The sequence below is a fragment of the Zootoca vivipara genome, chromosome 6 (assembly GCF_965207765.1).
Source record: "Zootoca vivipara chromosome 6, rZooViv2.hap1.1, whole genome shotgun sequence".
Lineage (NCBI taxonomy): Eukaryota > Metazoa > Chordata > Lepidosauria > Squamata > Lacertidae > Zootoca > Zootoca vivipara.
In genome coordinates this window covers 49,913,938-49,937,614 of record NC_142589.1, presented here as the reverse complement: position 1 = coordinate 49,937,614, position 23,677 = coordinate 49,913,938, and the positions used below count along the sequence as shown (strand labels likewise).

General features: G+C 42.5%; 1 protein-coding gene across 4 annotated transcripts in view; it reads left to right on the top strand.

Moving 5' to 3' along the window:
• Positions 1-19,768, top strand: part of GARRE1 (granule associated Rac and RHOG effector 1) — a 62,565-nt gene extending 42,797 nt beyond the window's left edge. For all 4 annotated transcript variants that reach the window (XM_035118657.3, XM_035118654.3, XM_088672103.1 and 1 more), the window contains 12 exons: positions 270-476; positions 1,332-1,472; positions 1,779-1,874; positions 1,987-2,148; positions 4,055-4,213; positions 6,934-7,031; positions 7,171-7,296; positions 11,301-12,355; positions 13,809-13,974; positions 14,820-14,954; positions 16,309-16,387; positions 17,329-19,768. In XM_035118657.3, the coding sequence (XP_034974548.3) occupies positions 270-476; positions 1,332-1,472; positions 1,779-1,874; positions 1,987-2,148; positions 4,055-4,213; positions 6,934-7,031; positions 7,171-7,296; positions 11,301-12,355; positions 13,809-13,974; positions 14,820-14,954; positions 16,309-16,387; positions 17,329-17,637 (2,733 nt within the window). In that variant the 3' untranslated portion in view covers positions 17,638-19,768. The remainder of the gene's footprint in view (positions 1-269; positions 477-1,331; positions 1,473-1,778; positions 1,875-1,986; positions 2,149-4,054; positions 4,214-6,933; positions 7,032-7,170; positions 7,297-11,300; positions 12,356-13,808; positions 13,975-14,819; positions 14,955-16,308; positions 16,388-17,328) is intronic.
• Positions 19,769-23,677: the final 3,909 nt, after the last annotated feature.

Below are 23,677 nucleotides of genomic sequence, written 5' to 3'. Positions count from 1 at the left end.
ACATGACTAACTTAGGTCATTGTGTGGGAGGAGTAGCAACTCACTTAGATCCCTCAATATGCCACACAGGATGGAGCATTCAGTGTAAGTAACCAGTGCTTCATTTTGTGCTTTTATTCATTTGTAGATTAGATATAGGGTAATAATGTATTTATATGAATGTCAATCAGATATTTTCACGTGGGAAAATTTAGTTCAAACACCAAACCACACTTACAAATAACTGAATGGAAGAATATCCTTTTGTTTTTGTTTTTTCATTTTCATAGGTACTTGGACGATGTTTCTTGACAGTGATGCAGGTTCATTTTCAGTTTTTATCCCAAGCATTGCAGAAGGTCCAACCAGTGGCTCATTCATGTTTTACGGAAGCTGTAGCTCAGGAAAGAAAGAATTCTAATATGGCTGAGACATCCAGTGCAAGTCCCACAATTGAGCTAGAAGAAGCTGTGCGGTCATGGAGAGGGGCGGCTGAGGTAAAGATGTAATTGTTGTGTTGCTGGATCTGGTCAACAGTCCAAAATTCAGTGTTCTTTCTCCACCCAGGTGCTGCTAGGTAGCTCCCAAGAATAGCCTATTTATTTATATTTCATAAAAAACCGTACACTGCTTGATTGTAAGAAAAAACTTCAAAGCAGCTTTAAAAAAAACTCAAGGGCTTGACAGTGGTAACATACATTTAGTTCTGGCAAAGTGGCTTTACTTTTCATAGTGATGGTAACTTGCAGCCTGTTCGTTGGTAATCTCTTGGTTTCTAAAACTACCAAAAGACTGAAGAATTCTACAGAAAATCAGGCCTTTGGCCACAGAATGATAAGCTATAGGATCCAGCAAGCCACCATGAGGTTGTGAGTATAATGTATTCCGTAAAGTCAAGTGGGGTATCTAGCTGCATTAGGGAATGTGCATATATTGGTTGAATTGTGTACATTCTCCTACCTTCATGCATAATTCCCAGCTTACACTCATCTTAACATTTATATGTATTTTTAATCTGTAATTATTTGTTAATTTAATTAAAGTAATCCACACACACACACAGCTCTCCATCCCACCTGAACAGTAGTGCTGGCTACCATAATGAGGGTTTGTTAATGAGTTTGTTTAAAAGATTGCAGTTCCCCTGCTGTGTCTCCCCCTGCAATAAAAAAATCAGTCATACAAATCTGATGATTAAATTGAGAACTTCAACTAAATTCTGAAGCTAGATTAAATAACCCACTTCCCTTCCTGATTGCTTTCACCATAGTAACTGTGGGGCTTAAAAGTTTATTTTGCCACTTTTGAGCCACTGCTATTTGTCTTAGCCATTTTTTGTGTCCTCTTTGAAGGCTACATCACGGCTACGAGAAAGGGGTTGTGATGGCTGTTTGGCTGGAATCGAGGTCCAGCAACTCTTCTGCTCCCAGAGTGTGGCAATTCCTGAGCACCAGCTAAAAGAATTGAACTTGAAAATAGACAGTGCTTTGCAGGTTAGTTATATCTTTATATCAACGTTTGGGTGAGTATGGAATAAAATATGTAGGGCAGTCTGAGGACTTAAGTAGGGTTGCTGCTGAGCAAGTCCTTTTTAATGAGAGCTTCCGTGCCAACAGCAGAGACTGCTGACATTCTGGAAGCTTTACCTGCCCCTCAGTTAAGGGAGGGTGTGATTGATCATGGGGAAGATGTTATTTTCTCTCTTCTTTTAGGTTAGCAAGGTTTTGTGATGATATTGGATGGTGGTTGTTTTAAATTTAGGTATGTGATTCATTAAACATATATCTATTTAATATCAGGCGTATAAAGCTGCATTGGAAAGTTTGGGTCACTGTGAATATGCGATGAAGGCTGGCTTCCACTTGAACCCAAAATCTATTGAAGCCAGTTTGCAGGTAACCCCCCCCCCAAATCTTTTTCCAGCAAAGATGTTTACTGTAGATAAAGCTGAATTGCTTACATATGGATTTTCCCCTGACACATTGCTTTGGTGTTCTGTCTCTAAAGGGGTGTTGCAGTGATGCTGAAGCCCAGCAGACTGGCCGGAGACAGACCCCTTCTCAACCCATTCAGTGTGAGCTCCCCACAGTTCCTGTTCAGATAGGTGCCCACTTCCTAAAAGGAATATCCTTTAATGAGTCTGCGGCAGATAACCTGAAGCTCAAAACGGTAAGTACCCTAAATCTGTATCAAACCCAGTAATATTTTCTTTGTTGGTAGCAAGCTCCGTGTTGATAGATTGCATGCAAAGCAAGCATTTTAAACCTTGTGCTACTTTAGTAAGTTTATTCAGGAAATAATTACTGTAGTGTTTCGGTATTTAAAAGATATTGGATTGCAAGAGAAACCATGGTACAAAAGCTAATGGTCACATTCGGCCAATTGTAGCCCTTCTGGTTGAAAGGACTAACAGCCCCAGTGGTGCATCTTTTCTGCTTTGTGTCTTGTTTCCTTAAAGCTTACTGGTAGCATTCTCCAAAAGTTAGAGGCAGTTTTCTTAAATGATCCTTCTTCCCCTCCACATGCTGACTTGTTTTGTGTATACATGTTGACTCTGCTTGTCATGAAGTGCCTCCTCACTTCTGTCTGAAGAGGTGAAGAGAGACAGAAGACAGATCCTCACATATGGCCACAACCAAGAGCAAAGTCTCTCCTTGCAAAGTTTTACGCTGCTGTAACTATGATGATGATGTTGGAACAGTCTTGTTGCACTGGAGTTACCTGTTCCAGAGCATCTAGTTCTTTGTCAGCCACATTTTTTGCAGTGTATGGAATGGATTGGCCTGGTTTAATATGGAAAGAAATCGGCCACAGCTCAGTGGCTTAAAAAAAGGGAACAGTGATTCATGATAGAGGATTTGGGCCACTATTTGGTGCAAGAGGTTTCCTGCAAAGATATGTTTTGAACCTTAGCTTCAAACAGGATTGTCCTAATTTTGTATCTTTTGCATCATGTATTAAACAGCTTGCAGTCTAGGTTATTTTATTTATTTTATTTTACTATCGTTTTATCCCTCCTTACAGACAGTTGTCTTCCAAAATGACTTACATTGGTTTTAAAAAGAGTTGGTATGTCTTATTGGACTTACAAAGGCACACTCAATGGAAGGGAAGTGGAGAGATAGTGTAGGAAGGAGGCCAGTTCTTTAAGGCCAAAAGGAAGTGGGTGAGCTATTTATAACCAGTTGGGGCCAGGATGACCTTCCCTTGTTCTTCTCTTGAATAACATTTGGTGACTCTTGTTCCTTTGGCCGATGGTTGGGACCAGTGTCTCCTTTCCATTTGCTTCTGCAGTCCCAGGACAATTGGCAGCGGGACCCAAATATTCTTTCTGGCAGGGAGGGAGACACAATTTTTTTCTCCTCACTGGCTGAGACCAGGCTACTCTCCCCTCATAATGATGTCCTTTCTGGGGGTTGCGGAGAAGCAACCTCCCAAGGGCCTTGGCCAATGGCAGTGGCCAGAGTGTGGTGCTTTCAACTCTGAAATTCTTGAGCAAGCTGATAGTTGGGTTAAGATTTGATTTGATTCTCATATGAAGTTTTAAAAATACGCATACATATTTTAACTCTGTGAACATCTAAGCCTCCATTCTCCAATATGTGGCATGTACCATGCATATTAAGAATCCATGCATCTGATGAAGTGGACAATAATCCATTAAAACCTATTCCATAATTTTTTTAAAAAAATTTTTAGAGTGCCACAGCATTCCACATATTCTCATGCTGCTTCTAATAAACCATTGGAACCCCAGCCCTGGTTGCTGTGTGTTTCCTCCTGAATTCAGGGAATCTACACAGATATAGTATGAAACAGATACATCACCATTGGAATGAGGGTGCTGGTGACCACTGGAAACGGCAGGTGCAGGGGGAAGTGTTGGGCTTGGACCGTCATAATTTGAACAACACTGATTTAAGTAATAACTGCAGTCATCAGTATTTATGTAAGGTGTTTATATATGGCTTAATTACCAAAGTGCATGCAGGCATGGTGGGGGGAGTGGGGAAAGGGTATCATGACTTGCTTGCTTCCTGCATAGCAATCTTGTTTTGTGTTCTTGTTTTTGCAGCACACGATGATACAACTAATTAAAGAAGCTGGCTGCCATAATGGAGTGACCCCAAGGGATGACTCTCCTGTGACTGAAGTGCTGAACCAAGTTTGCCCTTCTACATGGCGGGGCGCCTGTAAAACGGCTGTACAGTTGTTGTTTGGCCAAGCTGGGCTGGTAAGTAGCCATGAGTGCACAAGTGTTTATTTTAGAATACTTAAATAGTTCTGTACAGCTCCAAGCATATCTCAGGGCAGCTTCCAAAATATTTGCCCAATATAATCTCGTTCAAGCATAATTTAAGAAACAAAATAGTGTGTTAATCGATTTGGTGCCAAGATTATTCAGGCAGTCTTTCCTGCCCTCATCCTTGGTCTTCTCTGGTGCTGCCAGGTAGTGAGTCTGATTTGGTGCTCTAAGTCAAGGCAGTTGGGTCAAACACCTGGAGCTCACTTAGCTCAGCCCATTATCGTGAGGGGGCATGTCTGCTGGCAGCCTCCCATTGGCAAGGTGGCAGCTCCCATTGAGGCCCTCTAGAGCCAGGTAGTGGTATTGAGCAGTTGGAGCATACTCAGCTCATGGATGGAAACCATCTTCCTTTGCCAGCGGTTTCCAGGTGGAAGGTCTTCTGAGGCAAGGGAGTCAAGCTAAACAGCTATGTGAGGAGAGTAAAAAGAAGGGGAAAGCTGACATGCGGCAAATATAATTTAGTTCTGAAAAACGTATGGGTCATCATTTATATGTTGGAACCTGTACCAGATGGTTGCAGTGTAGAGTGCTTTGTTTTGTATGCCAGTGAGTCACCTGTGTCCTTTTCCAGGATACCCCATTCCATACCTCCTCCTTCCCCATCTGTTTTCCTCCTCCTAACAGTCAGTATCCCATGGCCACTGAGAACAACCAACTCATGTTGGGCGTTTTTCATCCCCATCCCCGATAGACTTTTGTACATTTACAAACGTTGGGGTTTGCCCCAGCATGCTGATTCCTTCCTCTTGTGCATGGATGGTGCATATTTGGCTCCATACAGATCCACACTCAATATTTGTATATAAGATGATGCTATTAATTAACCAGCTTCTCCGTGATCCCTTTTGTTTTGGGGAACTTATATTCCACAAAGTAAAATGTTCCCAACCTGAAGTTCATTGTTTGCATATTTGCCTGTGTGGAATCACACAAATTACTATCTCCATCTACCTTACTGCACAAGATCTTTGACTCCAATGAATAAGAGGCATTGCAAGGTTTGGGTAGTTTTTCTTTGCCTGCTCAGTCTCAAAGTAACTCTGGTCACTGTAACCAAGAGCTGAGTTGTTGTAGCAACTGGAGTGTTAGGTTTAGATTCAGGGGGGAAATGCCACTCAGAGCTCCTTGGAGGAAGGTATAACATAACCAATAAAACAAGTGTTTGAGATTTGAAATTGTTGCCTTTGTGTAGAAGAAAATGAGAAATACCAGTGCTTGGTTGAATAAGAAGGAATAAGTGCAAGTAGGGCCTTAGTTGTAGTACTGGGTGGTTTGCCTCCAGGGGTACCAAGCTAAGAAAGTTAGCTGCTTCACCTGCGGAGATAATTGCAGTGTGTTCTTTTGCTGTCTTTCTGAGAAGAAATCCATGTTGATGGGAAGTCGAGGAAATGGCACCCCAAATAGTGCTGCTGTTGCTGCTGCTGCTACTACTACTACTGTGCAACAATTATGATTTCTTTTAAACTGGAATTTCCCATTTTAAAAACACTGCCTGTCCAGACTCTTAAGAAATCTGCTCTTGCCCTCAGTCTTCTCATTCACATTTTTGATATGTGATGTTGGCCCAAGTCATGTGATAATGTGACAAGAGCAGGGACTTTAGTTGGACAGAAACTGCCACAGACTCCTCTTTTTTGCTGGATAGAAACAGTGATATCTGCATGTTTATGTTCTACTTGCATTGCTTCTAATTTGGTGTACCGATGAGACATTATCTTCCGTTGTTTAGATTGTCCTCTAGGTGGGTGTGATGGAGGAAACATCTGTAAAGCCAGAACAATGGGAGTCGGGAGTCATTTCCCAGGCTGGGCGTGAGAAATGGCTGTACTGTGAGATTAGCTTGTTTAGATAAATGAAACACAAGGAGTTGGTAACGTGCTTCCTCATCCGTTGAAATGCTGTCAGCATATACTACAACGCCACTTTGAAATCCTGAATATTGAGTGGTATATAACTACCTGAAAATATGGAAAATAAATACCATTGATATATACACTCTCACAAGTGAACTTTCAAGATCTCAAGGCTTCATTGGGTATGGAGGAGAGCCTTTAAATGTATGGGCATTGTGCAGGCAGTGTTTCCACTAGATCATAGAACAGGACTTCTGAACTCTGCATTTCTCTATTGTTCTTTTTGAGGCCTCAGTTTCCCTGTCCTATGATGATAGCAAGGAAGCTGTTCCTTTTTATAACATTCCAAATTTTGCAGCACCTTAACTGTCCAGAAAGATTGCAGGATAATCTTATTGTGAAAACTTGTTTTATAATCATAGGTGGTAAATTGTGAGGGTAGAACTATAAAATGGTTTACTAGATATCAAGTAGTTGCACCCTCCCAAAAGGAGGACAAAAGGAAAGGCCCAGATCATGTGCAGCTGAAAAATCTTTAGATAAGCCTTCCTCTTTTTAGTTAACAGTGGCCTTTTCAGATGTTACACTGTAGGATTTATCAGAGTAAATGTGAAACGATTCTTCTACACCCACGCACCCCAATTAAAATTCCCTACACATGCCCCTCTTGCTTGCTTAGTGGTTGAATGCTGTAGACTGATGTCCAGCCCCTGCAGCAGTGGGGTGGTGCTTTTGCTAGTTTTAAGGAGTGACGTTTTACTCTTATCGCTTACTGCTTTTTTTCTTCTTGAACAGGTCGTTGTGGATACTGCGCAGATTGAAAACAAAGAAGCATATGCACCACAAATCAGTTTAGAAGGTTCCAGAATTGTGGTTCAAGTCCCATCAACATGGTAATTATGTCTTACTACTTCGGAAAACTTGGGCAAGCTTTAAATAAACAAATACAGTACTGTAAATAGGGACATTAATTTTTGGTATGAAAGTGAGTGTTGTTGACAGGAGGTTTGTTATTAAAAATTGTTTCCTTAGGTGCCTGAAAGAAGATCCTGCAACAATGTCTCTGCTGCAGAGAAGCCTGGATCCAGAGAAGACTTTGGGACTGGTGGATGTGCTTTATACTGCAGTGTTTGACCTAAATCGTTGGAAGGAGGGAAGGTAGGTATGATTTGTGCTGCACTCTTACCACATAAGGGTTATGCTAGATGATGCCTCATTCAGGAACACTTGATCACATGTAACAAGAGAAGATGGCAATGACAAGTTTCAGCCAAGGCTACCAGGTCTTAATTTTGAATGCTAAGTAGTGGGAATGTACTGGTAGCAATACCTGGGCATAGCTGGGCATCTGCTGAAGCCCCACTGCCTCAAGGGGACTGAGCTGGGGCCCCTCACCTCACAGTTCCAGTGGGTAGATAGGAAGCTGCCATTTTGACATTCTCACAATTCCCCAGAGTGACATATTGTTGGGCATTGTGGGAACAAACAAAAAAAGAGAAGCAGATTGCATGGCTGCTGCCTGCCACCACTGATAAGGCTGCAAAGGGGAGGCCGTGTGAGATTCAGATGGCACCAGGAACTGGATGGCACTTCACCAGAGGTATTAACCTTACTTGTGGGTACAGAGCAAAGCTGCTGCAAAACTTTGTAATGGTGAAATGCTTCTTCTTGTTAGTATGTGCTCACAAAAAGCAGCTATAATGTGAGCAGAAGGCCAGAGCAAATCTGAGAAATTTGCCTTGTTACTAGACTGAGTAGGGTAAAGATGAGTATGCATAGTGCAGTTCTCTTTACTTTTTAAAGGATAATCCCCTGACCGTCTCTTTTTCAAAGGAAGGAAGGCAGATCAGGGGAACTGGAAAATTTAGGATGATCAGTGGCTGGAAATAGTTCCATCAGATTGCCAAATAAATTATAAGCACCTGGAGGAAAATGAGGTCAGTCCATACCTAGATGCGTTTAAGCTCAGATCTTAAGACCTGACCATCAGCATGTAGTGAGTTCAATGGACTTTGATGCAAGCTCTTTAGGTAATTGAGAAATATGGCCTGTAAAATAATTGGTGAGACTAGATACACAACTTGCCTGAAAGGCAGTATCCAGTCATAAACTGGAAAGAGGCAATGTTAAAACCATTAATTACTTACATAAAATACTGAAGGTTACACAAAAAATTAAAAAGTGGGTGATCTTGCTATTTTTAGGATAATCTGATTGCTAGTACCCTAGCAGAATACACTGATCTCCAACACCATATAGCAACATTCTTCACCAGACACACCTTTTAGATTACCACCTCTCTAGCCCTCAGTCCTAGGCTGAGGCATAGCTCAATAACCAGTGATACCAAATGTCTAAGAACAGGCCTAAATACCTTATCCAGACAGTTATCAGTAAAACAGGAAAGTCTGGTGGCCATGTAAGAGGAAACAGCATTTTATTTACCACCAGACTTTACAAACTTCAGCAACAACAGCAAACGTTTTGCCATTTTTTAAAAAACCACAATTGTCTAAAACAGTGGAGTAGGATAATGGGGCAAGCACTGCTTGTCTTGCTCCCTTCTGCTTCTGCTAAATTCCTTCACCACCATTTTGCCCACAAAGCTAGCTTTGACTAAACATTTGCTTCTCTTTGCCACCCCATTATTGATTGCCCATCACCTCTCATAATGTTGAATCCAAGCAAGCAACACCCTCTCACAATGGAAAACTGAGGGAACTCCCCTCCCCAAGCATCAACCTTTTCTGGGAACTAATCAAAAACATAATAATCTCACCCCTATGAACAGGGGAGCTGCCTGTATTCCCTGTTGTTGCCTTACCTCCTTTACATCACGTGACTATAGACCCAACAGGCTGGGTGGCTAATGTGTCCTCCTGGCATGGATGGAAGTTGAGCACTGAGCATGCTGCATTGTTTAAACAAAACATTTTCTCAGTTTACTTGGCTGTATTGTGCTGTTTTCATAGATAGGTCCATGTTTAGAAGTAGCACTGGGCGATATATCAATATATCGCCCAGGATGGGTTTGGAGGGGGGGGGAGAGATCGCAATGATATCTTCACTCAGCGGTATATTGCTGGTGAAACAGTCACTGTTTTTGAGTCCCTCTGCCTGCAGCACCCAGTGCACTGAGGAAGAAACAAACTAGCCGGGAGCTGGAGGCAGAGGGACTCAAGCAGCGGGAGTTTCACCAGCAATATACCCCTGGTGAAACTTCCATTGCACTCTGCCCTAGCAGAGGAAGAAACAAGCTGCATTGGTGAGTAGAAGCAGTATCGGGGCTGCTCAGCTGGGAAGCCTGCCCTTTCCAGCTGAGAGAGCCCTGACCCTGCTCCTGCTCGTACGAGAGTAGGAGTGGGATCAGGGCTGCAGCCTTGCTTGGCTACTGTCTGGCTGCCTTGTCTGGGAGGGTGTGCTGCGCCTTTCCTCCCAGAAAAACAAAGCCCACCCTTCCGGTAGAAGGCAGCCAGGCGGCATAGGGGCTCTATGATGCTGCTGGCAGGCCCAGCGCTCTCCAGCAGCCCCTTTCCACCAGGCGTGAATAGGGTGGCTTTGCGCCCTATTCATGGTAGGTCACCTGCCCCCATGCCACCAAACAGTCTGACCAAGGAGCCCCAAGGTCCTTGCTGCTCTAGCAGGAGTGGCAGGGACACCGGGGCTGGCTCCACTTAGGGCAGGAGCCTTCCCCCCCCCCCCAAGCTCAGCAGCAGACTGGGGCCAGCTGTATTGGCCACTGCCTGCAAGGCGCTGAAGTGAAAGTGCCTCAGCTCCCAGTGAGAGCTGCGGCAGTTTCATCCAACACCTCGCAGGCTGGGGCCAATGCAGCTTTTTACAACATCACGGTTTATCGCCAAACCTTGATATTTGGCTGGCAATATACTGTGATTTTGAGAACCCAACATCACCCAGCCCTATTCAGAAGCTTAATATTACCCGGACAGATTAATAGTGGTTCATTTCTTGAGGCAACATTTATTTATTTATTCAAGTATTTATAATCCACACTTGTATAACAAGGCAGGATACAACATACTAGAGTACAATAAGGTTAGTAAAAACATAATTAAGATCAATAAATACTTAACACTCTTATATCTTATTATGAAAAAAAAGCTAAGTTATGGGGCAGCTCACACATATCAGTAACAAATAAAAAAAAATTATCCACAGTTTTGTGAATGCTTTGATTTTTCCTTAGCTTGGTTAACCTTTTATACTGGAGGTTGCTACATCTGGCTCACAAAGTATTTTGTGCCTCCCCTCAGATTTGTCTTTTTTTTTTTTAATGACTGCTGCTATGGGTCCCCCTGCTCTAATGCCATGACACCAAAACTTTGTTGTGGCATCTTCTAAGATCCCAAATTTTTCCATTTCAAAAAATAAACATTTTTTCCTACATTACCACTTACATAGGTCCCCTGCTTTGATACGATGGGTAGTATTCAACTAAGTTTTACTCACAGTAGACTCATGGAAATTAATGAGGTCCATTATTTTCAGTAGGTCTAAACCAGGCATCCCCAAACTGCGGCCCTCCAGATGTTTTGGCCTACAACTCCCATGATCCCTAGCTAACAGGACCAGCGGTCGGGGATGATGGGAAATGTAGTCCAAAACATCTGGAGGGCCGAAGTTTGGAGATGCCTGGTCTAAACTGAGTACAACTTACTTGAATGCCACTTCAAAGACCCCCACTACCCCTATGTCAATTTTTTTTAAAAAAAGTTATTGATGATGATGATGTTGCTGCTTTTTTAAAATTTGTTTAATGACTGCTTCCATAGGTACTCCACTGTGATGTCAAAAGGTTTTTGTGGGGTCCCCCTGCTAAAATTTGTCATTTTAAAAGTCATCTTACTGGCCACTCTTGCAGGCCCTGCTGTGATTTTGTAATATCAAAAGTTTTGTGACCTTTTTCAAAAAACAGAATGACTCCTTTGTTCGCTCCCACTTTGATAAACAGACTTCAGAGTGTGTTGACCATGGGTCAGTGCAACTCCCAACTCAAAAATGGTTAGACACCCCTGTTTTATACATTATCGTGCTTTTCAACACCTCCAGATTGCATGCCTTAGTCCTAATTATTGTAAAGTTGTTTTGAAGTTGGTGAATGTTTCTTTTTTTGCCTGAAACAGAGGGTTCTTTTTGTTAAACAGAGAGCAGGCTTTGCCGTGTATTCAGATCCAGCTTCAGCGTGAGATCTGTGACTTCGGGGGTCACATTGACTTACCATCTGGAAATGGAAGCAAATCGACGGGTGGATTGCAAAGGACTTTCTCGAAGTTGACTTCACGTTTTACAAAGAAAACATCCTGTTCCAGTTCAAGCAGCAGTGGAAGTTACTCCATTCCTAGTACACCTTCCAAAAACCTTTTCATAGCTAACAACTCAGAGGATAAAGCAAAAATGCCCAACAATATGGATGCCCGATTGCAGAGTATTCTGAACATTGGTAACTTCCCCAGGGCTGTTGAGTCGGCCCAGACAATGGCGCAGAGTGGAAGCCATCAGATTGTTAATGGGTTCCTCCTTGACAGGCGTAATGGCAGCAAAGCAGATGACAGCAAGGATGCCAAAGGCATGAATTTACCAACCGACCAAGAAATGCAGGAGGTCATAGATTTCCTCTCTGGTTTCAACATGGGCAAATCCCAGCAGACCTCACCACTGGTGAAAAGAAGAAACTCGGTTGCATCGTCTTCAGCAGCAGCAGAGCAGAAGCCAGCTACTGTGCCACAACAGTCCCAGTCTTCGTCTCACACGCCTTTGCACCATCTCCAGCAAGGGTTGCCACAGCAACAGCAGCAGCAGCAGCAGCCACAAAAGCCCCAGCAGCAGCAGCAGCAGCAAATGCATTACTATCAGCACCTGCTGCAGCCCATTGGGTCGCAGCAGCAGCAGCAGCAGCAGCAGCAGCAGCAGCAGCAGCAGCAGCGTCCACCTGGCAAGTGGCCAACCAATTCCAGCCAGCCATCAGCCCAGACTGTTGGTCCAGGGTTGTCTCATATGCCTCAGTGGAGCAGTCAGGCCTTTCCTGACCTGAGCTCTGACCTGTATAGTTTGGGTCTTGTGAACAGTTACATGGACAATGTGATGTCGGAGATGCTGGGGCAGAAGCAGCAAGGACCTAGAAACAACACGTGGCCAAACCGTGACCAAAGTGATGGAATCTTTGGGATGTTGGGAGAGTTTCTACCTTTTGATCCTGCAGGTGTGTGCATGTTAAGTAAATGCAACCTTCTACTACCACATGTTCATTGAGTAATGTGTCTGAATGTGTTGAATGCTGCCCATCTGTAGACACAAACCATTTGCGTCTTCTGAGGGTGATGGGAAAGATTATAGGATTACAAGAGCAAAAACAACAGCGGGGGTTACCTTTTTAAAAAGTCTGCCAAATATTGGGTGAGGAAAGATAGTTTTTGAGGGCAGTAATTTTCGAAAATTTCATCTTACTGATAATCTTACTGTTTATTATTTTTGTAAACTGCTTTGAAGTTTTCTACAATCAAGTGTATAAATTTTATGAAATACACAAATATCTTAATTTAGTGGGTGGGACCCATGTCCAGATCTTCAAACAGTTGACGAGTCACAATGAATTTCCCTACTGCATCCTACCCTGACCTCCCAGATGTGTTCTGTGGGGTGGGTAAAAAGGGAAAGTGTGCTCCCTACACCTCCTCTCACTGCCACTTGATGCCTTCTAGCTCACTCAAGCCCTGTTCCCAAGGTAGCACAATTTAGCCATCCTGCTAGTCAAGTTTTGTTCAACTTAAGAGGATTGAACAAATTTGCCTTGCTGAGGTTTTTCAAAGCATGTTGGGTAGAGGGGGAACATTCCTTTGGACAAAGTCATCTTAACATCAGGATTTTTGTGCCTCTTAATTTCTTGGATCTGCTTCCTTCAGACATTCTTTAGTCTGTTCATCTTTATGATGCAGAGCAGTCTCTCTTAGCAATAGCAATGCTAAGCATTGCAATAGCAATGACTTTCTGAAATTAGTTTCCCCAAAGGTTTGATGGGCTGCCAAGTTGATATGTGGAGATGATGGACTTACATGTGAATATACATGGGCAGCTTTTTGGCTCCATGTTGTTGGAGACCCTGAGGCAATGACTGACCTAACAGGGGAGGAGAGGCATGACCTGGCTCTTCCTTTGGGTTGTCTCCCTTACTTGTATTCTTCATTTGTTTGATCCTCCTCTTGATTTAAGCGTACTGAATGGATTTCAGTAGTATTGATCTGTCTTCCTATCTGATGTGCATTCTAAAATAGGATCTAAGCAGATAGATAGATTAGATAGATAGATAGATAGATAGATAGATAGATAGCCAGGCACACAGACAAATCATTTCTTGGGCTTCCACTGTGCATGATGTCACCACCACCTCTCTAATCTGCTGGTGGCTACAGTGTTGGGGATTTATGTAGCATATTTTGCCTGTCCCCACATAAATCGCTCCCTGGTGAAGTTCTTAATTTTCAGCACTTCAACAGGCATTCCCAACCACTGACTAGCTTCCATTGTGTTTGTATGCATGTGTACACATTCACATATTCTCTCTGTTTGTCTGTCTTAGGGATAGATGGCAGATCATTTCAATGGAAATAGCCAAGTGTGTCAATAGTTGACTGTCAGGTTTCTTTTTTTACTCCCAGTTGGCTCTGATCCAGAGTTTGCTCGTTATGTGGCTGGGGTCAGTCAGGCCATGCAACAAAAAAGGCAAGCCCAGCACTTCCGTCGCCCCAGCAACACACGTAGCAACTGGCCTCATCCTGATGACCCGCACAGAACCTGGCCTTTCCCAGAGTATTTCACAGAAGGGTAAGCAGCTACCTGTGGCACCCCTGTGTACGTCCAGCTTTGCAAGCAGCTGTAAAATACAGTAAATTAGGGATTTTTGCTGCATCAGTTATATATCTTGTTTAGACATGCCTACCCATATGCTTAGAAAGTTGAGGTAATTTTAATCTGTTTTAGTATTCAAACTTTTGTATGTTTTAAAGTATATTTGTGAATTTTTCTCAATTTTATTTTAACTTTTTGTAAACCACTTTGAGCATTTATTTATTTTTACCATCAAGTAGTGTATAGTACCGTGTTTCTCATATTATAAGACACGTCTTATATTTATTTTTTCCTCAAAAAAAACACACTATGGCTTATTTTCAAGGGATGTCTTATTTTTTTTTCCTCCTCCTGCCGCGGCCGGCATTGCTGCTGTGCCTATCACTATGTCTTATTTTCGGGGTATGGCTTATATTCCTTGAATGCTTAAAAATCCTGCTATGGCTTATTTTATGGGTATGTCTTAAAATATGAGAAACAGGGTAGCTGGAGTCCACAACCTCTGCAGGACACCACCTTGGCTGCCCCTGCAGTAATGCCAGTTTTAAAGGGTTGTTAAGTGAATATGTACCGGGTCCTTAGAGGGGATATGTATTCCATATGCAGTGCCTGAACAAGCTATGGGATAAATGCTGTAAGATGCTGCTGGATTTGTCAGTTTAGTCTTATTTTAGTGTTAGCGTTCATAGAGATTTTTCTTCTTGCCCTATGAAGGTTCAGTAATGTTTAAGAGCAACTAGGGTGGTGAGCCACCCTGCCACTGCTCACATCTCTACTGTTTGTCTCTCTTTTTCTTGATTGCTTCCCTGCTCTCATCTCAGGGAGATGGCAAGCAGCTGGTCAGGTACTCAGGGCGACTCTGCCAGTTCCAGTGATGAGACTTCCTCAGCCAATGGAGACAGTCTGTTTTCCATGTTCTCAGGGCCAGATATTGTTGCTGCAGTCAAGCAAAGAAGGTGAGTTGAATTCTTGGCAAAGCAGAAGGCAGAATCTTTGGTTTTGCTAGTGGATAAAGATTTTGCCACCTTAACTTGCAAGGGTCAGGCTGTTCCAAAACTTTCCTGTGCCAAGTGTGAGTCACAAGGCCAAGCTAGTTTTGGAAATAAGAAAGAAATCTGAACTACTCTTGGCTGTCTTGCAACCTACGTTTTGTTTCTCCTTTAATGTTGCCTGAGCTTGCAGTTGTCTCAGCCCTTTGAAAGAAGCAAGAAAAGAAACCAGAGCCCAGAGGGTTTGGGAAATATGCTATAATCTTCCATTTCTGGCTGTGGTTCTGACTACTTTTCCCTTAATTTGTCTTGTGGGATTTATTCCTGCTCATTAGTACGTGCCTGCATTGGTGGAAGCTAGGAAAGCCACATGTGTTAAGTCTCTGCTATAGTGGCAGGCATGCTCTATTATTATTATTATTATTATTATTATTATTATTATTATTATTATTAGAGAGAAAGGAATAGTAATAGACATGTGGCAAACAGATGTTTGAAAATGCATATGTGGATTGTCTGTGGCTCCCTCTTGAGCACACCAAGCAGCAAGCACCAGATTTGTGGCTGTGAAATCACCATGAAGCTAATAAAAGTGCCTAGTGACAGAAAAGAGGATCCACAATTGAAAGTCCAGTTAATCAGTCCTGCTGATTGAAGAACAAGAAAGCTGGTGTCGAGTAGAGAAGGCAGACTTCTCTCAACAAGGCCAATGTCACACAGTTTTGACAACAGCATGCCTGGCGTTGAGTCCATGTTCATAAATACTATTCCTCTGAAAACCAGATGCTGCTGAGGCAGGGCTGCTACTGTCAAGGGAGGTCTGTAGCCTTGGTGTCCTGCTTGAAGGCTTCCCCAAGGCATAAGCCAAGCTATTCTTAGGGACAGGAACCCTGTGGTCCCTAATGAATAGTGATTGTGACCATCCTATGGCTATTTGAGCAGGACTGACAATTAAATATTAAGTGTTGCAAAGGTACAAAACCCTGCTTTGGTGCAATATCAGAAGCACTGGTCCGCAGTTTTTATTGGCTGCAATATGGCCTAGCTGCTCCTGTTCCATGGACTTCTGTCTGCCTTGTAGGCTAGGTGACTGAAAGTTTACTTTAATCCATAAACCTTTAATTGCCATGAAAGTAGCGGGTTAGATGGAATGGCCCTTAGTACAAGTGTACTTCAATTGTAAGACTCCCATTGCCCTCTACAGTATTTTGACCATGGAAATACAGCATAATGTGTTGTCGGGAATTGAATTTTTTCTCATTTAAGACCCTGCCATGGCACTAACAGACCATTTCCTCTCATTGGATAAATGTTTCCACAGGAAACACAGCAGTGGGGAGCAAGACCCGAGCACACTTCCTTCCCCACCACTCCTTACTACAGTGGATGATCATAGTCAGGCAAGTATCAGGCTGAATAGTGCCTCTTTTTGGGTGGCTAATGGTGGAGGGGGCCTCTTTGATGGGATTCCAGGAGGCTTTTCTTTTTTTAAAAAAAATCCCTCAGTAAAAATGCTCCCTTAATTCAGCCCAGTTTTAAATACCGTAGTCAATTTCACTATATTTACAGATTTTAAGGCCAACAAAACTGCACCGCTTTATTTTTTTATTATAGACAACTGAATATGCTCCATGGAATTTATTGCAGACTCCAAAATGTTTCACTTTTACTTTGATCTTAGGGGGTGTAGATCCATTGGAGATGCATTTCCCCCCTCCCCTTCCCTGAAATCCAGATCATATTTGGGCTGCTGGGAGAACTTCCCAGGTGAAGTTCTGTGTGGTGATTGATGTAGGAGGGCCTTGACCCCAACAGGCTGCCAAGCAACATGGCTGGGTGGCTCTTCCTCCTTCCCAAGGGAGTGCTTTTGGAGTGTTGCAGAAATGGCAGAGGTGGCACTAACTGCAATAATAGTCCAAGTTCTAACCAGGGTAGGAGAAGGAACTGTGGGAGAGTTTCTTCTTCATTGCTCCCCTCCCATCTGTAAGAGACAAGAATACTGGCTCTTCCTGTTCCTGGATTCTGTGGCTTTAGTGCTCTCTAGGGAAGGCACTGGAGGTGGGGCTATGAGTGGGCCCCTTATGTGTGCTGTTGGTCCAGGACGTAGTGGTTTACATGGGACAAAGTTAAACTGCTCCAGTAGGCTTTCTGGAGATGCCCCAGGAGTTAAATAATCAGTGGGACAGGTTATCTTGCACTCTGATAATGTTTCTGTGTGACTGTCATTCACTCATTTGGAAGAAAGTGGTTTACTAAGGAACATTTGCAGCAGGGCCAGAAATGGTTCCTGGCAGTGGATGTGCAGGAAGGAAGCTCATATGTTGTTGTTGGTCTCTTGCAGGACAACAAAACCAAAACCTGGCCTCCGAAAGCTCCTTGGCAGCACACACTGCCCAGTCAAAACATGTCTTTGTACCAGATGAGCAGCCCTGCCAGCCAGTGGAATGACACCATGCAGATCCTGCAGTCACCCGTTTGGTCCACAGCCAATGATTGCACACCATCAACAGGGATTTCCTCCACTTTTGCCTATGCGCAGCAGCAGCAGCAATCGCCGCCGCCGCCATCTCAGCACAAACCGTTGAATAAGGGCTTTAAACCTTTTCCAGTCAAGCACGAACGCAGACCATCTTACATGCATCAGTACTGACGGCTTTTTCTAGCAAGAGATGCCGCAGAGGACCAAAGTCTTTGATGTGACAAACATTTGCTTTGTTTTACAGTTGTGCGGTGGTGGCTGTCTCTTCTGGTGGTTCTGTGGAGTGACAGCTTCTAGTGGTGATTCTCTCTCTCCCTGTAGAGTGCTGAGCAAATGGTGCCAAGGTGTTACATGTACACACAACAGCCCTAAACTGTGATGCTTTCAAAACCTATATGGACTACCCTGCTAACAAACTGCTACATTATTACCACAGAAAACACTGTATTTTATAGCTATTTTTTCATATAGATTTATAGTTACCATTTCTTGCTAAAACAAATTTGAGTACATTTTTAAGCAAATTTAGCAGTTTTGCTCAACACTCCTTTTCTTTAGATTTCTAATTGACAAGGTAAAAAGTCTTCACTCCGGTGACATCAGCTGCTGTAGCTTTTTTAATGCATCAGTTGTTAATGTGCCACACAAGCTCCTGGTCACAACAGTGGTGCACAGGCAACTGCAAAAAGCTTTTTCCAGTTATTTGCTTCATGCAAAAATAGCTGGAATCACTCCAGCCCAGGTAACTTGTGACATAACTTAATGGGCACAATCCACCTGTAACCTGAGCTCAAGATCCATAAAGTAGTTTGGGGTGGATTGTGTTCATCTGTGGCTGACACTACATTAGAATACACAATTTGATACTTTTACATTTGGCCAAAGGCATTATCCATACAGTGCTCCTTAAATGTATGAAATAATAGTTAAGACTACTTGCAAATATTTAAAGTCTTATTTCAATGCTAGACTTAGTGTGTAAAAACATGAGCTGGCTCAGAAGAGAGAACTTAAAAACACTATTTTTTTGTAGTGCTAATGATTAAAGTAACTACTTTTAGTCAATATGTGCCATTAAATAAATGAACCTGTGGAATTAGGAAATAACCTTCCAACCAAAGTGGATCTGGGGGAATGACTGGTGCTTAAATTGAAAAAAGGTAAATATGTATAGTTATCCCATTGTATATTAATTGAGGTGAGAGAAGTCTTTATAAAAACCTATTTAAATTTTCATATTTCATCTTTGAAAGAGTAATTATAAACCACAATATTTTCTGGTATAAAGGTTTTTGACAGTATTAATATTATTTTTATATTTTCTTAAGTCATATCATTCTAATACATTGACAAGTAAAATGGGTTATTAGTTATAAATGCATATAGTTTTTTGATGAAGATAAAAGCACATTTAAGTTCCCATTTTCTACAAACGAAGTACATGTGTATATTAAAGATACCAAATTATATATAAATATATATAAATAAAATACACAACACTAAACGTTGGGGTGGGCAGAGTCGAGGAACCCCTCCCCCGCCTTCTGCTTGTGTGGTGATGGGCCATCTTGGCAGGCCCAGAATGTTACTATTTGTGCTGGTTGAAGATGCCAATGTTGCCTGTATTTATGATATTGTCACCATGTTTCCTCAAAAACCCACCCTTACCATGTTTACAGAGTTGTTTGCTGTGCATAACTTTAGTCATGTGCTTTGCACAATCAGTGTGGCTTCTGTCTGTAAATTGTTAATGTTTTGTACCTTCTGCTAAAAATGTTGGTGAATTTAACAAGTGGGATTTTTTTTGTTTTTTTAGTTTCCTGAAGTACACCATTGAAAACTTATATTGGACCCTACAATCTATTGCAGTTGTATGCCACAATGATTTCAGGTCAAAGTACAGATGTTTGTTGCATTGACGTTTCCTACAGAGCATCTAAACTGCAATTGCAAATGAGTGGTAAATACAAGCACTGGCAGTTTCTAAAATTGGAGTGAATTGTGGAAATACAGGTGTGTCAGTTTCTGTCTAGTAGGTGCTACATCATCCTCTGCTTCCAATTATGCTGAACACTGGTAATTTTCTCAAGTTGTTTGCACTTGGCAACCAAATGTTGCCATGTGACGTTTCACACTGCCAAGTGCATGGGGTTTGGTGCTTAGTTAACTTACCCTTATTGCAGTACTTCTGTGAATAGCTAATGCTTTGGAACTGGAATTGTACATTTTGTATTTTAATTTTAAAGCTCCTGTAAGTAAAAATAACCTTATTTGCTTTATTAAAGATATACCTTTAATAGTAGGTTATATCTTGTTAAAATAAGGTTTCTGCTGAAGATAATGAGCACTGTCAAGCTGCAAGTTAATTTCAGTGGAGCTTTCCTTGCTAGCCCCCAAATTACAACATTCACACAAATAGATACATGCTCTGAGCTGAAATACCCCAAAGTCTGTCCCACTTTGAGGATAAGGCATGATTGTGGAATTACTGAAAAAAATGGCACATTCACTCTAGATGCAGCTGGATCGTGGTTGGTATATGAGGGTCTTGTGCGTGTGATAGGGAGAGAAAATCCAAAGTCTTATTGGACAGAGGAAGGCCCCTTGGAAGGAACTCTTGAATCCTTGCCTTGCAAAAGCAGGCACCATCCCTTTGATTCAGTACTAATACCCAACACTTGGTCATCTCTGTGTAGTCTTCCTCAACCTGGTGACTACAGCTTCCAACATCCCTTCCTATTGGCTGTGTTGGCTCGGGCCTATGGGACTTGGAGACCCATATGGCTGGAACACACCAGGCTGCAGAAGGCTGCTCTGGAGCTTAGAAGAGCCTTGCAGTACAGAAACAAATACCTTGCTCCTAGATGCCTCCAGGGCAGGAACAGAGTGCTCTCCAGCTCTTTTCCCACTACTGCCAAGACAGCATGATAGAGAACACTGTCTAGATTTGCGGGGGGGGGGGGGGAATAAAGCCTCATAAAGACTGTTATATTATCTCACTTTTGAACCCTCATTCTTTTACATATTTACAAAAATGAGGCTTTTGTGCCTTAAAACATTGCTGCATTTGTGAAGTTCCCTCTGCTTGACACACAACCGATCCCCCCCCCGTGCCATTAAGGATTAAGTACTTGGTTGAATTTCTCACAAGCATGTGGGTTCCAGCCTGCTATCATAGTGTAACTTTGATACCAGTGATTTTCATTCAGGTGCCTCTTTCAGTGTTAACTTACCAATTATGAAGTCATAAGCAAGGAGCATGTATTCACAATGCCACATGAAACCACAAGTCCTGCTCTGATGTGGGTGTAGAACTGGTGTGGGATCATGTGCAGAGGTCATTGGAAACATCACCTACACCATTCCAAAATCAATTTTCTTTGTTGAGCTAGCCCTTAGATTTTGGTACCTAGGCCAAGCCAGCCTCGGTCCCTAGCATCATCTATGCTTACAGCAGGCACAGGCAAACTTGGCCCTCCAGATGCTTTAGAACTACAACTCCCACCATCCCTAGCTAACAGGACCAGTGGTCAGGGATGATGGGAATTGTAGTCCAAAACATCTGGAGGGCCAGGTTTGGCCATCCCTGGCTTACAGTCTTAATACTACTGAGTGTATAGGGTATTAAATACATGCTATGTGGACACATTTTCTGAATGGAAATGTATCTGGATTCCTAACCCAAGCTTTACTACCTAGCAGACATTGTGTATATTGTCTATAGGTCTCACCCAGCCTGTCTCATCCAGATGTTTTGGACTAGAACTCTCAACTCCAGCCAGATCACATGGGCTGGCTGGGACTGATAAGATGGCATTCAGTTGAGAGGCTGCCCCCTAGGCATTGGTAACTAGTGTGCTTGGTACCAGAACTATAGCTGGTCCCATAATGCAACAGCACAAATAGTGAGGGACAGGAATATACATGATTGCAAGAACAGCTGTCTAGAAATAGTGTGGCAAAGCTTTTTCAGATGTCGGACCTGGAGCAGGAAGAATAAGTCTCTGCTTCAGGAAGGAAAATTTTGACCAGCATTGATGAGTATCTACAACTCCTTCTGTTGACACTTCGAAGTCTAACTGCCTCATTCAAGGCTTGGTATGGGCTCTCTATATCCTCAAATCCTATCCAACCTGTCCTGTGTAGCATCTTGTACTGATGTTTCACTTAAGTATGTGGGCATCTATACCACTTAAGTTCCATACCATGTAAGCAGTAAATGTCTTACCTCACGAATTCTGTTCATTTAAGTCAGGCATCCCCAAACTGCGGCCCTCCAGATGTTTTGGCCTACAACTCCCATGCTCTCTAGCTAAGAGGACCAGTGGTCAGGGATGATGGGAATTGTAGTCCAAAACATCTGGAGGGCCGAAGTTTGGGGATGCCTGATTTAAATCTTCGCTTTCCACCATCTTTCTGCCCTTGTCCTCATCCAGATTTAACAGACTTGCGACAAATAGTCTTGGTTTTATTATTAGAAAATTCATGATTCAAAATGGCAGAATGTCCTTTGATCCCACTGCCTTAACTAGTCAGGAACTATTGTCTACTTGCTTCACTCTGCTTTAGAACAGGTCTGATTGCTCAGCTACAATACAGCATTCTGCCTGGGGTACCTCACTGCATTATCAGGTGCAATCGATGTGAATTTCTCTGTAGTTATCTTAGCAGCAGTTCCAGTAAGTAATGTTTAAAGTTAGAAAGAACATTGAAAATGTATGTTTTAAGTTACAATACCTGGGTCTGCTTCACTTGCAGGATACCAAATGATATGGAATTGCTGAAAAGAGTGCATTCATTCTAGATGCAGCTGTTGTATGGCTGTATCCTACAGCTGTGCTGCAAAGAACTGCATAGCTGTCATGGACAGCCTCCCAGGGCCCCAAGGCCAGTGGCAGAGGCTAGACAATGCCTACCTTCATCTCAGATAGGATTAACAGGTGCTTTGCCTCTGGCTTCAGTGTGTTGTGTAGTGGCCTTCATTGTAAGTTGGGAGTAAAAACAATTTCTAACGTGAAACCCCTTTGTATCAATATGCTTTTATTTGTTACCATAGACTGGAAACATAACTTAGAAACTTTTAGTTAATAAGCATGGTTGGGGGAGAGCTCCCATTTTATACTACTCCTGGTCCAAGAGGGCAGGGGTCCATTCCATCAGCAGTGCAAATGTAGTAGGAGATGCTTTGCACCACCAGCTTCAGTGATAGAACAAGCTGCTGTTACTACTTCACATCAACTCACTATGCTCCTTTTACATTATATAGCTCTAGGTTTCGTCTTTCTTTTAAAAAAGGAGAGAAATCCCCCACGCAAACAGTCCTCTTTTACAATTAAGTGTGCTCTGACAGCAGCTACTTTGCCTAGTCAGAGGAGATAGCTGGGGCTACAGCAAACAAGGAAAGAAGTTTTAAGCAATAATAAAAGTGAGCTATAAACTGAGCAAGCAAACTCTGGGTGTTTCTGACAGTAAGAGCTGTTTGACAGTGGAATAGACCCATGGGAGGTTATGGGCTCTCCTTCCTTAGATATTTTAAAGCAGAGGTTGGATGGCCATCTGTTAGGGATGCTTTAGTTGAGATTTCTGCATTGCAGGGGGTTGGACTTGATGACTCTTGAGGTACCTTCCAACTCTACAATTCTATGATTCTAAGTGAAAAGCAGCAATGCACCAGCTCCTTTGCATCTGTGGTGAGAGCAGTTGTGGTGCTCTTTCATCACTCATTCAGAAAGTGAGAAAGTGTTATTACTGAGGCAATCTTACCCAACCTGCAGCCTTTCAGACAGTTTGAACTTCAACTCCCATGAACCCTGGGTAGCACAGCTATATTGTCTGGAGCCAATGAGTTTTAGTCCAAAACACCTGCAGGGCACTGGCTGGGGAAAACAACTCATGCTAAGCTACGAAACCAGCTATACTTTCCCTAAGAATCCATGGGGGGGAAACTCAGTTCACTGCCGATAATCTTTCAGAAAGTACTAGCAAGAAACTTTTAAAACATTGCTAGAACATTAGCAGTGCAGGAGGGAAAGAAAAGAATATTTCATAAAAGCACACTGAGAACTATGGAGATACAGATTGATCTGAAAATATTAAGTGGTTCAAGACAGCTAGTTGAAATAACTATTATTTCCTCTACTGCATGTATGTATCAGGATCAGTATGGTTTTTACTACAGAAATGAAGGAATACACATTAAAGTAACCAAAGC